General features: G+C 38.2%; 1 protein-coding gene across 9 annotated transcripts in view; it reads right to left on the reverse strand.

The window, feature by feature from the left end:
* LOC150083755 (protein FAM13A-like) overlaps positions 1 to 19,145 on the reverse strand; it is a 423,536-nt gene that overhangs the window by 211,181 nt on the left and 193,210 nt on the right. For 8 of the 9 annotated variants that reach the window (XM_090378193.1, XM_090378197.1, XM_090378198.1 and 5 more), the window contains one exon: positions 3,382 to 3,568. In XM_090378193.1, coding sequence (XP_090234319.1) covers positions 3,382 to 3,568 — 187 coding nt within the window. The remainder of the gene's footprint in view (positions 1 to 3,381; positions 3,569 to 19,145) is intronic. The other variant, XM_090378200.1, reaches the window with a different exon arrangement.

The following is a 19,145-nucleotide window of genomic DNA, read 5'->3' on the forward strand; positions in this document are numbered from 1 at the left end:
ATTATCAGTAGTGATTCTTCATGCATTAAGAATCTGCAGATAAAGGAACCACTAGGTCGCAGTGATCACAGTGTACTGAAGTGGATTTCCTCAGAGGTAACTACCATCAGGGGTAAAGGGAAGGGTTTTTGCTTTCGTAAAGGTGCCTACGATGGTCTGAGACAGTATTTAAATTCAATACAGTGGGACCAACTGATGATGTTACCAAGAGCAAATTCAAAATGGGAAGCATTCAATGAAATTTTCTTGGAAGCTACTAGGCTTTACATACCAACTAAGAAATATTGTTCAAGGTTTAGGCCTAAATGGATGCCAGATGAACTGATGAGATATACGGCAGAGAAGAAAAATGCATGGGACATATATAAATTAATGGGTGACATGGAAGCCTATGATATATATAAGCTGGTCTGTAACCAAGTCACAAAGGACATTAGGCAGGCAAAGGCAGATGAGAAATCCTTGACAAAGGAGGCAAAGAAAAACAGAAAAGAGTTCTTTACCTATGTAAACTCTAGAAGGAAAGGGATGAATCAGATTGGTCCATTGGATATTGATGGTTCAACTGTTGATGATCCTGCTCAGGTGGCTAACAAACTAAACAAGTATTTTGCATCTACATTCACACATGAGGAGTTATTCAGGAAGGGAAATGCCAGAGGTGAAGTAAACTCTGGCAGTGAACTAGATGATTTTGTAATAACTGAGAGGAAAGTGGAGGAGAAATTGTTGAAGATAAACATAAAAAAGGCACCCGGGGTGGATGGGATCTATCCAGTTATATTAAAGGAGGCAGCAGAGGAAGTAAGCAAACCCTTAGCCATAATTATGAGCACTTCTTTGGACTCAGGGGTGGTACCCATAGACTGGAGATGTGCAAATGAGACCCCAATTCATAAAGGAGGATCAAAGGCTGACAAAAGTAAATATAGACCAGTGAGTTTAACTTCTGTTCCAGGAAAATTAATGGAGGCACTGCAGGATCATCTAGACAAGACTTCAGTTATAGCTTGAACACAGCATGGTTTTGTTAAGGGAAAGTCTTGCCTCACCAATTTGATTGGATACTATGATGCAATCACAAAAGAACTGGATGCAGGGAATAACTTTGATATTATATATTTGGATCTTAGAATGGCTTTTGATACTGTTGCACATGGAAGACTGCTGCACAAATTGGAGCAGTGTGGCATTGGAGGCAAATTGCTGCTATGGATAAAGGGATGGTTGAGTGGGAGAAGACAGAGAGCGGTAATCAATGGACATTGCTCTTCGTGGACTAATGTTATTAGTGGAGTCCCTCAGGGTTCAGTGTTGGTCCATTGTTGTTTTCTGTATTTATAAATGATATTGATGATGCAGCATCGGCCAAAAAAAACCATCAACCTTAATGTCCAAGTTTGCAGACAATACAAAGGTTGGCAGGGTTGTTAAAGACACTACTGATAGTATGCTGCTGCAACAGGTTCTGGAAAGGTTGAGCAGATGGGCTGAGAGGTGGCAAATGAAGTTTAACATTGACAAATGTAAAGTACTACATATGAGAAACAGTAACCCCAGAGTAACGTATCAACTCTGTGGTACTACACTGACAGTGGTAGAGAATGAAAAGGACCTGGGGGTAATTGTGCAGGCAGATATGAAGTTTTCTGAACAGTGCAGATGGTCTGCAAGAGTAGCCATAGTGTCTTGTCAATTATACACAGGAATTTTTCTAGCAGGCATAAGGAGGTGATTATTCCCTTGTGTAAGGCAATGGTCAGGCCACACCTTGAGTACTGTATACAGGTCAGGACGCCTCATTTCAAGAAGGATGTAGAGCTGCTGGAACGAGTAAGAGAAGGGCAACAAGATTAGTGAATGGAACAAAGGGTTGCTCTTACGAAGAAAGGCTTAAGTTTTGCAAATTACAGTGTCTGGAGACTAGGTACCAGCGAGGTGATCTGATAGAGGGGTATAAAGCCTTGAATGGTTTTAGCATGCTCAGTCCTGATGGGATTCTTCCTCTTGCTCAGAATAATCACCTGAGAGGGCATAAATTCAAATTGAGAAAAGACAGATGTAGGATAGATGTGCGGAAATTTGCCTTTAGCCAGCGGGTAGATGGTTGGTGGAACAGACTTCCGTCCCTTGTTGTGGAATTTGATAGCCTAAATAAATTTAAGACTCAACTGGACAGGTTTTTTGAATGAACAGAGGGGTTAAATGGGAGTGGTTTCTTTTGGCTGATGCTGCATAAGCTTGCTTTCTTGCATCAATGCCTCTACTAATGCTAATGCAAAGTTGTGTGAATGAGGAAAGATAGGCAAAATCAGTCACTGTGGAACCAACCAACATTTCGGAAAAAGGGGACTAATGCTATTTGGTTTGGTTATTTGGTTTTTTTTTTTTAGGAGCATTAGCAACTAAGGCCATATTGCTCCGGGATATGCGGTAGTCATTCCCTGACCTTTCCGCATCCTCCATATTTGGTGGTGACGGGCTCGACCCCGGTCTAATCAAGAAGCGTGTGTTACGCACTACTGCTCCTTCCCACCTGGCTACGGAGGCGCCTAGGGACTAATGCCAAAGGCAATTCATGAGGATATGGTTACAACATTGGGGAGAATGCCCCTTCCTATTCTATGGTTCAGAAGTGGCCAGTAGAATTTAAATGAAGAAGGAAGAGCCTGGAAGATGACCCATGTTATGGAAAACCTGCAAAAACCATCACTCCAGAAGTTGTTGATAATGTGCACAATCTAGTGACGAGTGACAGTTTCATACATTGCAGCATCTTGGACATCTTGTATGAATGTGTATGCAACATAATAACAGAGGTTCTCACTATGAAAAAGGTATCAGCACAATGGGTCCCAAAGTTGTTGACAACAGATCAAAATGCCTAAGAGTTGTAAAGCGAAGTGAACGTTTGCCTTTTTTCAAGCAGATGCGGCAAATTCCTTGCAAGTTTTGTGACCACAGATGAGACATGTGTCCATCACTTTCAATCAAAAACAAAGGAGAAGTCCAAATAGTGGAAACACAGCTCTTCTACTTTCCAAAGAAAGTAAAATTGATTCCTTCTGCTGGAAAGGTTATGGCATCAGTTTTTTGGGATATCAACAGAGTGTTGCTAGTGGATTACCTTTGGAAAGGCCAGACAATCATAGAGGCATATTACAGAGACATTGTGAGGAGTTTTCATGAAAATATCCAAGACAAATGCTAAGAAAAAAAAACTCAGCAAGGACACATTGCAACATTGGTGGCAACGTGTATTGACTCTAAAGGGGACTATACTGATTAATATGTTGCCAGACTCCTCAAATAAACCCTCCATACTCAGGCCACAAACTTTTCGTACCTCTCTGATATTATAGCTTTTTAACAAATTATTACCTGAATAATAACGGTCCAAATGTATCCCACAAATAGCCAACAGTGAAACCACTCAGTTCTTGGTGATATACAACACGTAAAAGAAATCGTGACAAGTACTTCAGCACATTAAAACGTGTAATTGGAAGTTTCCTCACTAGCAATTTCAAATGTTTTGTACAGTACTCTTGATTATGTTCGCTACCTACTGAAAGAAACAAACACATTAATAACATACTCTGGTAAGAAAATTATGGAGTAAATGATATGAAATGACTAATTTCATTAAAAATAATTAATAATATACTATTTTCCATATCAACAGAGGATTTTGGTGTGGAAAGTAATGTTAAACTACAAAACTTTCAATGCAAAATAAATCAGAAAGAATAATCCACAGAATACAATATTTCATAACACACCACTGAAAGTATTATATGTCTGCAGAGCAAAATGACCAAAGAAAGAAATCAGTATGTGATAAACATACTACAGGTGGCACAGTTCCACCTGATCTGCTGGAACTTTGTTCCCTTCCCATGATGAACTACATAATATATTTATAAGACTCAACAGCTTGTCCTCATTCATAGCCTAATTAATCTCATAAATAACTTACAAAGAAACATCCACTACTCATTACTTAGTTTTTAAACTAATCAACACAGTATTTAGTTTTTGGTGTACCTTACTGAATTAAAAAATTATGTTTAAACTTCCTAGCCTTGATTTCAGTGCATCAACTCAATCTACAACTAAAATAATTATTTTTCCTTTGTTCCATGTTATTAGCATTAGTAGAGGCAAATGATGCTTATGCTGTATAAACTTGCTTACACAGCTTAAGTCAAAAAAAAAAAAAAAAAAAAACTCCCTTTTCACCTATTCATTCCCCCAATAGTTTCTAGTTCTTCCTTGAATTTATTTAGGCTATCAACTTCCACAATAACAGGTGGAAGTTTGTTCCAACAACCACCCGCTGGCTAAAGGCAAACTTTCACACATCTATTCTGCAGCCATCCTTCCTTGATTTGAATTTGTACCCTCTCATGTGTGTAGTCTGAGCAAAAAAAAAGAATCTCATCAGCATTGAGCTTGCTCAATCCATTCAAAGCCTTCAACACCTCAATCAGATCACCTCGCAGGTGCCTGGTCTTCAGATGATGTAATTTGCAGAACTGAAGCCTTTATTGTTTATATAAGAACACTGCTTCAGCAGATGAAGCAGAGTTTCTATATGGTCAGGAACAATAAGAAAGGGAAGGAAAAAATCTTTTCAGCTCCTCCTCCCAGCAAACAGAATGCCTAAGGCAAACGATCAGTATCTTCAAGCAAAAAATGATCACAATAATAAATCAGTTATCTAACTGTTCTAGCCACATGGCCAGGGCTGGATTTTGGTGTTCATAGGCCCTAGGCACTTTTATTCCAAAATGTGCTTAAAATAAGGGGTAAAATGTTTTTATCCCCTTTAGAACTATAATAAATGATAAACCACCTCAATTGATGGAGTGACCATCACTTTGATTCTTCTAGTTTTGAGAACAGTCGCTAGATAGCGCATGCGTAATGAACTGAAGTTCCTAGAGTCGATTGTGCACGTTTTCTCAGCTCATTTTTTGTTAGTCACAGTGAAAAGAGTGAACTGTTGTTTTTTCCTTAATTTTTCCCTTCCTTCGTAGGTCCTAAAAATTTTGTAGGCCCTAGGCGCTGTGCCTAATGGGAAATCCGGCCCTGCACATGGCAGAACAATTTTTAACTTATGCATAAAAATTACTAGTTACTACTGCATTGATGCCCTCATAGTCCTGATCAGCAGAATGTTCTCAAATTCTTGGCCTGCATGAATAGCAACAACTGTACTAGGGGCGAGAGATGTTAATCAATCAATCAGATTTTCAACCCATCTCAACTCTTCCATTTGGCTTAAATGTTGCCACTGATCAGCCCCAAAATTTATACTGAAAGAAGAATCAATACCAACTATGAATGAGAAAATTATCTTCCTTAATATGCTTGGATGTCTTAATATGCAACATTATCAACTGCTGAAATCAAGAGATGAACCAAGTTGTCTTTGACATAACCACAGCATCTGACTTGATTTCCATTAAGTTTTATTTATCTACATGGACATTTCTTTCTAATTAAAAATTCTGTTATCCTTCATTAAGCTTCAACTTCATTTCAAATTTGAGGATCAATTATTAACCAGAGATTCTGGGACAACAATTACTTAATTCCTTATCATTCCTGCTCTTTGTTGTCAATTATTTAATAAAAATCAAAATAAAAAAAATAAAAAAAATTTTATATGTACAGGGTGTCTCAAAAATATTGGTACAAACATTTAGGGGAGGTAGGTAACATCTAAAGGAATGTGAATCGCATAGGAACCCATAACTGGAAACGTCACCGTAAGTCAGTAGACGGCACGGTAGTCGTCGCACGAAGAGCATGCATCGATATACGAACTGTTAGCTGGCAGACGTGCAAGTAGTGTATGGATTAGCAGAAGGCAATGGACGAGCCGCTCAAAAGAACTTATGGAGAACCCTTCTCAGACAGACATGTACCAAACCACCGTTTGTTTGCACGTGTGCATCAAAATTTGTGCGATTATGGGTCATTTAGAGGTAACAGGAGTAGTGTGGGCAGACCACGTTCGATGTGAACTCCCGCCATGGAAAAAAGTGTGCTGAATGCTGTCCAGAATAATCCTACTACCAGCACACATGCCGTTGCCTCTGCCTTAGGAGTGTCTTGTTGCAGTGTACAGCATGTCTGGCATGACGATTCCTTACACCCCTTTCATCTCCAAAGGGTTCAGTTACTGCTTCCCCAAGATCATCCTACACGTGTGGATTTTGCGCAGTGGTTTCTCCAAGAAAATGTTCAAGACTTGAATTTTCCAGCCTATGTTTTGGTCACGGATGAGGCTTATTTCACTCGGGAAGGCTTATTCAATCAGCACAATGCTCATGTGTGGGCTCACGACAACCCACACGGTGTGCGCCCCCATGTGGCAAAACATCGCTTTGCAATAAATGTGTGGGCAGGTATGGTTGGTGACTGCTTAGTCGGCCCATACCTGTTACCATCCCGCATGAACTCCGCTAAATATCGGATCTTTCTTGAACAAGTTCTACCAGTGTTACTTGACGATGTTCCAGCAAATGTGAGACTCAACATTTGGTTTCAACATGATGGGGCGCCTGCCCATTATGGAAGGTGTGTTCGTGACCATTTCAACAGGCGTTTTGGGTGTCGATGGATTGGCCGTGGTGGACCCGTTTCCTGGCCCCCACACTCACTTGATTTATCGAGCCTTGATTTCTTATTGTGGGGGGCCCTCAAATCTATTGTGTATGAATCGCCTGTGGAGACGGAAATGGATCTCATGGCAAGACTCGTCTGTGCTGCTGCTACTGTCAAAGAAACTCCAGGTGTGTTCGACCGTGTCCGCCAATCCATGCTGCGTCGGTGTCACGCATGCATCGCGTCTCGTGGTGGAACCTTCGAGCATCTGTTGTAACATCATGAAATGCACCCATCTCATACTCCATTGTTAATATTATGTCAAATAAATGTTTGCCACTAATTACTGTCTTGTGTCATTTCTGCTTTTTGTGCCTCTGCTACTACTTTCCCGTGACGTTTCCGGTTATGGGTTCCTATGCGATTCACATTCCTTTAAATGTTACCTACCTCCTCTAAACGTTTGTACCAATATTTTTGAGACACCCTGTATATATAGGGCCCATGACCACCAAATACGGAGGATGCGGAAAGGTCAGGGAATGACCACCGCATATCCCTGGAGCAATATGGCCTTAGTTGCTAATGCTCCTAAAAACCAAATAACAACAACAACAACAACTAGAAATCCCTACAATATAAGTCAATGAGGCACTAGAAGTTTATCCTGCCATCTCAAACTATTAACTATTTCATCTTCTTGAACCTGAGAATGAATTCAGCCAAGAAAAATGCATCAACTCCTCACTACTAGTTAAAACCTCTTCCTATGCAAGTTCCTATCCAGGGCCAACTGTAATTTCCATTCTGATATATACGTTTCTTTGAAACTCACCTTCAAAACCCACACAGAATATCTTAAGAAACATTATCAAAAAGCTTCTGCTCATGATGTTAGATCTGGTAAAAATTAAAAATATGAACATCACTTTAAAATGCATAAATACCATTATAATTTCAAGAATTATGTATGTTGCTGATCTTTCAACAGCATCTGCTGCTTCTAATGAGAGAAAGATGGGAGTAGACAAAAATAATTCTATATGAAATAAATTCAAATAAATTTTGAACTATCTTAAGAGGAAAGGTGAGGGAATGACCACCGCATATCCCGGAGCAATGTGGCCTTAGTTGCTAATGCTCCTAAAAACCAAATAACAATAAATAGTGTTCCTCCATAAAAACTGGACCAGTTTTTATGGAGGAATGTTTCAAGCTCTCGAGTGAGAAAGGTGGAGGAAACCTGCTTCTCACTCTCCTCTACAAATATGCCCACAGCAGCTCAATATGGGAGGTGCTTAGCCTCAGTTTCATGTTCTCCAAACCAAGATTGGATACATCTGGGTGGGTGTAATGGAGCATTATCATCTTGAAACATGGCATCATTTATGGGAAACAATGTTTGCACCATGGAATCAACCTGGTCACTCAAAAGATCAAAGTAAATCTTGATTATCCTATCATCACCCACTCAGGCTGATGATAGGACCTAAAGAATACCAAGGTATTGCTGCCCAAACTACTGTTGATCCTACTCCACGTTTGATGGTTGGCACAAGACAGTTACAATGATGTGCTTTCTTTGGAATTTACCAAACGTGAACTCTGCTGATAATGGGAAAAAGTTTGAATGAAGATTTGTCTGATAATATGATGTTTCGAATCGAGTGCCCAGTTTGTGTACTCCTTACACCATTGCATCCTCTTTCTAGCATTACCATCAGTAACAAGTGGTTTGGCAATAGCAGTTCTGCCACAAATTTCAGCTTTATGAATTTGTTGTTGCTGAACTGTTTTGCAAGAAACTGGAATGCTAAGGCTTACATTAAGTTCTAAGCTCTTGATTTTTTAAGGAGTCCTTATGTGCTGTAATGTAATAACTAGATTGTATGTATAGCTTAGCTTAATTTTCAGCACTCACCGCATAGTAATCCGCTTAGCTGGTGGTGGAGAGTTTTACCACATACATAGTGGTTATAAGATTCTAATGACTTACAGGAATTATGGGTTTAAAACTAAGCTATGGGGTATAAAAAAATTTTTTAAGAAAGGAAAGTGCACCTTCCATTCTATGGTTGCCTAATTAAATTTCCATTTAAATTTCCATGCTGAAGGTCATGGCTCAACGTGTTCTCTTGGCCAGCTGTTGTTGTTATTTGGGAGTATTAGCAACTGAGGCCATATTGCTCTAGGGATATGTGGTGGTAATTCCCTGACCTTTCCGCATCCTCCGTATTTGGTGGTCACAGACTCGAACCCCGGTCTAATCAAGAAGCATGTGCTATGCACTGCTGCTCCTGCCCACCTGGCTACGGAGGCACCCTCATGGCCAGCAAACCACAAGAATAGTTCTTACCACTAATTAGGCATTTTTCCAAATAAAATTTTATTTTTGTTATAAATTTATATTTACAGTTTAATGAAAATACAGTAAAAGTCGGAAAATCCGGACAGCTCGGGGACTGGGTCGATCCAGATTTTCAGGCAGTACTTTTAAAATTAAAATTTAAGACTGAATAAAAAAGAGATGACCAGGTAAATTTGAACAGTTTTTTCATTAGCATATAGAGCATGCTTCCTTTACCGAAATGAGCAGTTTTAAAGAAAAACGATGTTTTAATGATGCAAGAAAGCAAGCTTATGCAGCATCAGCCAAAAAAAAAAAAAAAAAACTCCCCCTTTTCACCCATCCATTCGTTACAAATGCCTGTCCAGCTCAGCCTTAAATTTACTTAGGATATCAACTTCCACAAAAAAAGATGGAAGTCTGTTCCACCAATCAACTACCCACTGGCTAAAGGCAAATTCCCAAAATTATTCTACAACCGTCTTTCCTCAATTTGAAACTGTGCCCCCTCGGTTCTTAATCTGAGCAAGAGGAAGAATCCCATCAGCATTCTTGCTCAACCCATTCAAAGCCTTATACACCTAAATCAGATCACCTCACAGGTGCCTACTCTTCAGGAGCTGCAATTTATAAAACTCAAGCCTTTCTTCGTAAGAGCACCCCTTTGTTCCCCTCACTAATCTTGTTGCCCTTCTTTGTATTCGTTCTAGCAACTCTACATCTTCCCTAAAATGAGGGCTCCAGACCTGTACACAGTACTCTAGGTGTGGCCTGACCATTGCCTTGTATAACAGGATAATCACCTCCCTGTCCATGCTAGCAAAATTCCTATATATCATTGACAACACTCCATGACCTGCCATGGCAGCCAATCTGCACTGCTCAGTAATCATATTTGACTGCACAATTACCCCCAGGTCTTCCCTGAGTGTAGTACCACACAGTTGGTAGGTTTCTCTTTGGTTGTTGCTACCCATATGCAGTACTTTGCATTTGTCAATGTTAAACTTCAGTTGCCACTTCTCAGCCCATTTGCGCAACTTATCTAGGTCCAGTTGGAGTAGCTTACTGTCTTTATTGTTGTTAACAACCCTGCCAACCTTTGTATCATCTGCAAACTTGGACAATAAACCTGATAAACCTTCATCCATATCATTGATAAATATACAAAACAACAATGGGCATTACACCGAACCATGGGGAACTACACTAATAACATTTGTCCACGAAAAGCAGCATCCACTGATTACCACACTCTGTTGTCTCCCACTCAACCATCCTTTTATCAATGGTAGAAACTTACCCATAATGCCATACCTCTCCAATTTGTACAGCAGTCTTCCATTTGCAACAGTATCAAAAAGCTTTCCTGAAATCCAAGTATATGATATCAAAATTATTTTTGGCATTCAGTTCCTTTGCGACGACATCACAGTATCCAATCAAATTGGTCAGACAACACCTCCCTTTAACAAACCCATGCTGTGTCTTTTCTATTACTGCATTCTTGTCTAGATAATCCTGCAATGCTTCTTTAACCGGTAATTTCATTATTTTTCCAGAACACAAGTTAAACTAACAGGTCTTTAGTTACTTGTGTCACCTTTTGAACCCCCTTTGTGAATTAGTGATACATTTGCACACCTCCAGTCCATGGGGACTTCCCCTGAGTCCAAGGAAGTTCTCATAATTATGGCTAAGGGTTTACTTACTTCCTCTGCTGCCTTTAATATAACTGGAGATCCCATCCACCCCAGGTGCCTGTTTTATGTTTAACTTCAACAATTTCTCCTGCACTTTTCTCTCAGTTATTTCAAAATCACTTAGCTCCCTGTTAGAGTTTGATAAACTTCTGGTACTCCCCTCATTGAATAACTCATGTGTGAATGTAGATGCAAAATACTCTTTCAGTTTATCAGCTACCTGAGCATAATCATCAATAGTCAACCCATCTATGTTAAGTGGTCCAATCCAATTCATCCTTTTCCTTCTAGTTTACATAAGTAAAGAACGTTTTGCTGTTTTTATTTGCATCCTTTGCCAAAGGTTTCTCGTAATCTGCCTTCGCCTGCCTAACCTCCTTTGTGACTTGATTACAGACTAGTTTATATCTGCCACAGGCTTCTGTGTCACCTGATACTTAATATGCATCCCATACATTATTCTTCTCTGCCACGAGCCTCATTAATTCATCTGACATCCATTTAGGCCTAAACCTTGAACAGTATTTCTTAGTTGGAATGAAAAGCCTAGTAGCCTCCAAAATTAAGTCCCTGAATGCTTCCCATTTAGAATTCAACATTGGTAATATCATCAGTTGATCCCACTGTACAGAATTTAAAAACTGTCTGAGACACCTGTAATCACCTTTACAAAAGAAAAAAGCCCTTCCCTTTAGCCTTGATGGTAGTTACATCTTCTAAGTAATTCCCACATCAGTAAATTGTAATCACTGTCACTCAGTGGTCCCTTTATCTGCAAATTCTTAATGCATGAATAATCACTGCTGATAATCAGATCAAGAGTATTACTCCTTCTGGTTGCCTCTCGAATATGCTGCTGTAGAAAACAGTCATCCAATAAATTTACGCTAGTCCTGCTAGTGTGCGAGTGACCAACCCACAATTTCCAGACAATATCTGGAAAGTTAAAATACCCCATTATAAGACATTCTGATTTACTGTCCCACTCTATTTCTCTGCACAATTTCTCATTATACTCATTAGATTCATTACCTCTATTACACACACCTACTCTAATTTTTCCTTTCCCAGTGCTTACGTCACACCAAACAGACTCAACATCAATTGGATGCACTTCTTTAGATTTGATGTGTTTCTTAACTAATAGCATAACCCTCCTCCTTTTCTGTCCTGTCTATCCTTTCTGTACACATTGTACTCCCCAAATTACAATTCTGCACTGTTTATATCTGTGTGACACCACATCTCTGATATCCCAACAGTATATGCCTTTGATGTCTTGACTAGCACTTCAAGCTCATCAAATTTATTAACTATACTCCCGGCATTGGTGTACATGCAAGTATACACGCACCTGTTCCTACTCTTAGTTACCCTAACACAGCCCATGTATTTACTCGTTCCACTATGACTCCCAGCAGTCCTGGAAATCTCCATTACCTTGCTTTCCAGGCTGCTGCTCATTCTAATAGAAGAAGTGCAAGAATCACTTTTGCCTCTGCCTGCAGCCACTGTTAAACTTTTAGTCTGTGTATTTTCCCCAAGCTAGCAGTTTTCCGACCTACCTAACTCTGCCTCGATAGCATCAGCAAATATTCTTGCACCCTTTCTATTTAAGTGTACCCCATCCCTGTAGAAGCAGTCTCTCCTGTCAACAAGCACAGACCAGGCTGAAAAAAAGTTCTATCCTTCTATCCTTTGAGCCTTGCACAATCTCTCCAGGGCCGATTTAATCGACAAGGCTCTCTCATCATATACTCCCTCCTATCGTGTCTGGGCAGAATTGCAGAAACTTTCATATTCAACCCTAACTCACGACTTTTTTTCATCATTGACCTGTACTTGTTGAGTAAATCTGCAGATCTCTTACTCTTTATGTCATTAGTTCCAATGTGTACGACAACATCACCTTTTATGCCCTTAAAAGATGATATCTGCTCTGCTCTACAACGTCAACTTTTGCCCCTGGCAGACATACCCTGGTCCTGTTCCACCTATCCTTTTTGCATAGTATATTCCCCATCTCCCTGACAATAGAGTCACCAACAATAACTAGTTCCTTTGAGATGTAAGATGTTTAAGATGTTCTTTTAAGATGTAAACAAAAATTTTTACCACAAAAAAAAAAAAAAAAAAAGAGCGTGTAATGCTTGAAATAGTGTTTAAAAATGAACAATGTAAAAGAAAAATAAAGAAAAACAGTATATATAATTGAAAGCAGAAGATACATATTTTACATAAATTATTTGTTTTTAGTTTTTTAACGAAACATTTTTATAAAAAATACAAAGTTTGAAAAACAAACAAATATTTATTCGTTCTTTTCCGTGATTTCTGTTGTGTCTGTTGCACTGCTTGTGGATGGGACATTTTCAGTTTCTACTCTATCTGCTGCACTGCTTGACGCATCTTATTATTATTTATTTGGCTTTTTTTTTTTAGGAGCATTAGCAACTAAGGCCATATTGCTCTGGGCATATGCGGTGGTCATTCCCTGACCTTTCCACATCCTCTGCATTTGGTGGTCACGGGCTCGAACCCCGATCTAATCAAGAAGCGTGTGTTACGCACTACTGCTCCTGCCCACCTGGCTACGGAGGCGCCCCTGACGCATCTATTGCTTTCTATAAATACTTTCGTAAATCATCTTGTTTACGACTTTGTAATTTCTTTGTGATAAAATTATTATGCACCATGTGCATAGGCATGACGTCTTGAAAACTGAAGCTGTGGTTCTGTTCGATAAATTTAATAACTGTTTCAATGGACTTTTCTGAAGTAGCCCAAGATATCTTTTCTTCTTCAACTTTGTCGTTTTCTTCACCATATTCTTCTGAATAATTCTCTTCTATCTTATCAAGAGTTAAAATGCTTTGAATAATTTCTTGATCAGTGAAAGTTGCTGCAACTTCAGCATTATCTTCAATACATATCCACTCTTCTATGTCATCATCATTAAGTTTACATAGAGGGTTGTTTTCCATACATAATTTAACAGTTTCCATCAGTTCTTTCACTTCAGATGCCTTCAGCTTTATGTGAAATCCTTCAAAATCTTCAATTTCATCAGATTGTAGATCTGCAAACATCACGTTCAGCCATAACTGTCGCCACACTCTTAAAAGAGTTAACAGACTTGACTGCATTCCATGCAGTCACGAGTGAAAATGTTGCCTCTTTGATAGTAAAACTGTGTTGAAATTCTGAAGGGTCGACATTCTTATGCATCATTTTCGTCATAAAATAATTTTTTTTGTAACATTTAAAGTTCCTAATGACTCCTTGCTCCATGGGTTGAATTAATTGTGTTACATTTTGTGGCAAGTAACATGCAAAAATATTCCCGCAATCAGACACTAATTTTGATTCATGCAGGTGGGCCCTACAGTTGTCGAGAAGTAGCAGGCACTTTGCATTTGCAGGCTTCTTCAACGTTCTCAAGTTCTGATGAACTGATGGAACAAAATCATGAACAAACCAATCGAGAAATACATCTTTATCCATCCAAGCATTCTTTTGGGATTTATAGGTCACAAGTAAGTGTACAATTCCTTTAAAGGCCTGTGGGCACTGAAATTTGCCAATTGCCAAAAGCTTAATTTTATGCTGACCTGAAGCATTAGCACACATAACAATGGTTAGTCTTTCCTTATTAAGCTTAAACCCTGTTGCATTTCGTTATTGGTTTCCAGTCAAAGTGGCCAATCACTTCCAGTAAATCGCTGTTTCATCAGTATTATTAATTTGATCAGCTGTAAGATCATAGTCATATACAATTTTTTCAAATGTCGGACTATATTCTGTTGCCGCTTGAGTATCAGCTGATTATCTTTCTCCAGTAATATCTAACTGTCTAATACCATGACGAGTCTTGAAATTCCTAAGCTATCCATCACTAAATGTGCACTCTGATTCAATGTTCATTTGCTCCTTAAAAGACCTTGCACTGGCAATAAGCATCAGCCCAGAAATTACCATACCTACTGATCATTTTACCAAAAACCATTCGTACAACACTTTACTGAGATTATCTAATTTTGTCCGATGTAAACTTTTTTTTCTCAGCAATTTTATTGTAAGGCTCAGACAAGGCTGTGAATTCTAGAATTTTATTCTTTGCCTTTTTTATATCGTAAATTGTAGACTTTCCGATGTTGTACATTTCCATTAGAACAGCACTGCTCACACCACTTTCTAATTTCTTAATTATTTCAAGTTTGGCACTCAATTTCAGTGTTCTTCTTTCTCTTCACACCATGAAGTTTATTTATTTTAGGAGCCATTATTATGGGCTTGTAAACACGTATGCTATATATGTATGGTAAATGGAAAGAGTAGGACAAAAATTATAGCGTTGCCACAGTTTGAATTGCTCGTTCAAAATGGTGATCGTGAGCTCACTTGTTGTCGCTAGGCATCTGTGGTGCTCACACACAAAAGTCTGCTAAATTTATAAAGTTTGTGAGTTTTCGAAAAGTCCGGATTTCTGGCATCCATATTTTCAGACATTTACTGTATAACAATTATTACATGATAATAATAGCACTGTAAATAGTGAATGAGAGATAAAACATCATAAGAAAGACAGAAAAATTGACTATCACTATAAACAGATATTTTCAAGCTGAAATTATAATTTTTGAAATCTAGTTTTAAACTCAGAGGATGCACAACACTTAGAGCTGTGTACATGACCATGAGCTGCTTACTGTGAAGGAATAGGTCACATGCAGCTCATAGGTTGGACACTTCTGATGTATACCAGTGGTTATATAACCAATGGAAACATATTTATTCAAATAAAGTAAATAAATCAGTATTTATTCACTTTATTATGTGAAATATGTTATGTTTAACATAATTCACTAAATTACGAATAATGTTTTCTGTAAACTTTGTTATTAATCATAAAAATTATTTTCAATCCTGTTTTGTTATCCTTTCTCAAGTGTAAAGGCTCTTCTGGTCTCTGTTCTGAGGTCTTCCAGCTGGTTGAATGTACTAAACTTTAAATTTTATTATTACTGTTAAGCTATCATATCACTTTAAGCACTTTGATGAAGAAAAATGTGTATACAACTAACATCCCATGGAAAGTAAAAATCAATATGATTTTACAGTTACCTCTTATCATACCAAATGAAGTATATTGCTTTTTTCTATCTTTACTGTTTAATTTGACAGTATCTTCTGTCTAATCAAGAGCCTGGTAATCTCAATTGCTCAATGATAGCTAAAAAATAAATCAGGAACTGATTTATTTTTTAGCCCCAGAGCAACGTATCAACTCTGTGGTACTACACTGACAGTGGTAGAGAATGAAAGGGACCTGGGGGTGGTTGTGCAGGCAGATATGAAGTTTTCTGAGCAGTGCAGACGGGCTGCAAGAGTAGCTCATGGTGTATTGTCGATGATATATAGGAATTTTTCTAGCAGGGACAAGGAGGTGATTATTCCCTTGTACAAGACAATGGTCAAACCGCACCTAGAGTACTGTATACAGGTGTGGACCTCATTTCAAGAAGGATGTAGAGATGCTGGAACGAGTACAGAGAAGGGCAACAAGATTAGTGAATGGAACAAAGGGGTGCTCTTACGTTTTGCAAATTACAGTGTCTGGAGACTAGGCACCGGCGAGGTGATCTGATAGAGGTGTTGAATGGTTTGAGCATGCTCAATGCTGATGGGATTCTTCCTCTTGCTCAGAATAATCACCTGAGAGGGCATAAATTCAAATTGAGGAAAGACAGATGTAGACGTGGGGAAATTTGCCTTTAGCCAGCGGGTGGTTGGTTGGTGGAATAGACTTCCATCCCTTGTTGTGGAAGTTGATAGCCTAAATAAGTTTAAGGCTCAGCTGGACAGGTATTTCGAACGAACAGAGGGGTGAAAAGTCCTCAAATTGGAAGTGGTTATTTTTTATTTATTTTTATTTATTTATTTTTTTTTTTTGGCTGATGCTGCATAAGCTTGCTTTCTTGCATCAAATGCCTCTACTAATGCTAATGCTAACTGCAAACTTGGAACAATACATCAGGAACTGTGCAAAACTGCACAGTTAAATGACCCCATGCCATATTTAATTATTTGAAATCCTATGTCATCTTAGAGTATCTCAGGAAAATGTTAAGAAAAAGTGAAAACTCCCCTCACCACTAGAATGACTGTTGTCCTGATTTCCTTAAGCAACTTGAATCATGCTTATACATAGATTTCACTGCTCGATATAGCATCAGGAATAATCATACTAAAGTCTGCTTAAATACCACTTCAGTGTCATTATTCCTGACTTTTATCACCTGGTTCAAAAAACTTGAGTTATGTGTCATAAATAATAAATTTTTTCAATACCTGTGGATGTCATACCCTAATTCAAATGCACTTCAGTATCTCAAAAAAAAAAAAAAAAAAAAAAAAAAAATGAAATAAAATAAATGAAGGCTTGGCAAACTTCACCTTAGCCTGCCATCCCATGCAAAACAAAAACGCAAATCCATATGGAACTCCTCAGTCAATATAGCATTTTTAAAAGATCAAACACTCTTCAACAGAGCAAAGGCGACTTTAAATAATGCTAACAAAGGAAATCACTGTATAGAAAATATTCCAATGGTTTCCACTGCCCCCTTAACCCAGAGGGATCACTGGTACATTTTTTTTTCAGGATAACTACTATTAAATGTACTCGAGATAATGTATGACAACCCGAGAGGCCAAAAATTGTTTCCAATTCTATTAAGGAACTTAGAAATGCCATTAACATCCTTCCCATCCTAGCCAACCAATATTTTTCAGATCTTTGGACCATCTATCAGACAACTTCCAACATCTTATGGTTTCAGCTAATTGCAAATGACACCTATCTCCTCAAGTTACTTGAAAGAGATTCTTCGTATGATCCCACCCTCTCCCAAATCCAGGACCGATGATTGCTAAATTACTATTTACCATGTGATTCTGCATTTTAACTAGTGAATGCATTTCCCCAAATTCAGAACTTCAAAAATAACTTTAAAAATCTGATTCAAAGAGAAGTAAAGTATCTACATCTTTGTCAGGATCAGACAACCATAAGATAGCCACGGAGCATGTAAGCAAACATCTTTCACAACTGAAGTGAATGTAGGCACCATCAAAGTGTGTCTTTGCTCTTTTTTTTTTTTTTTTTTTTTTTTTTTTAAGGAGCATTAGCAACTAAGGCCATATCGCTCCAGGGATATGTGGTGGTCATTCCCTGACCTTTCCGCATCCTCTGTATTTGGTGGTCACGGGCTCGAACCTCGGTATAATCAAGAAGCATGTGCTACGCACTGCTGCTCCTGCCCATCTGGCTACGGAGGCGTGTCTTTGTTCTGATCAAAGATAATTCCTACATCTTTATGTACCTTGATCTCAGGTACATAAAGCATTACTTACAGTTTCCCCCAGCAAGTTGAGGCATCACATACTAAGATATGGCCTCTCTAATGGGAAGCAAAACAACATGTGAACAAAATCATCTACCCAACTGTCATAAGGCATAGAAATCTGGGTTCAGTTACACAGACTGCCCTAAAGAGATTGTATACAGATACAAAAAACCTCCTTAGCTTAGTGATTAACTCAGACAGGCAGCCTATAAATATTATTCACCACCAAAAACATATACAGTTGGTAATCTTGCTAAATTATAACACAATCCAGATCTTTAGCTAAAGGTAAGACCTTCATTCTGTGTTTTGTTGTGACAGCAAACATGTTTACGCATGACATTAACACATCTGATTTCTAGAACACTTGGCACTAAAAATTCACAGGTGCTTCAAAAATACACACCATAAAAGGCAAAAACAAACTGAGACCATCAAACATTTCTTTTTTTATCAAATAACATGACACCTTCAACAAATGGATGTAAATCACTGCTAAGGTATCACATGTAGGAAAAATACAAGCCTATGGATCCTTCACAGCTTTGCAGTGAAGAACCCATAACTGCATACAAATCCAACTGAAGAAATCTATATGCTTACAAGACATGTTGTTCTGGAGTGTTTCACAAAGTTCAACATTCCTTCTATGAGAATCATTATCTTTATAATTCTATTGAATACATAGCAGACATTTCATTACATTAAATCATTACATTATTTAATGTAATGGAACTATGTACAATATTTCTGTAACTCTTCCTTGTCATCTGGATTTAGCATCAGGATTTAACTCCTGCTATATATCAGTTTGGAGAACTTCTAACCTATTTTATTATTTCTGTTCTTATTATCCTCAAAACTTACTAATGTCATTTATTATTACTACTTTTCTAAAACCTGGTTTATAGCTTCACAATAAAATTCTTGATGATGTAGTGTGACAGACATTGTTAGCAAGTTCTATAGGCTCTTTATCCCTTCTACTAATTGCAAAATAAAGATATTTATTATTACAGAACTTCAAACCATAAAGAATGACACATTTCTTTTCGCCCATCTAGAATC

This window comes from Mastigoproctus giganteus, chromosome 7, assembly GCF_048544385.1.
Source record: "Mastigoproctus giganteus isolate SK-2022 chromosome 7, ASM4854438v1, whole genome shotgun sequence".
Lineage (NCBI taxonomy): Eukaryota > Metazoa > Arthropoda > Arachnida > Uropygi > Thelyphonidae > Mastigoproctus > Mastigoproctus giganteus.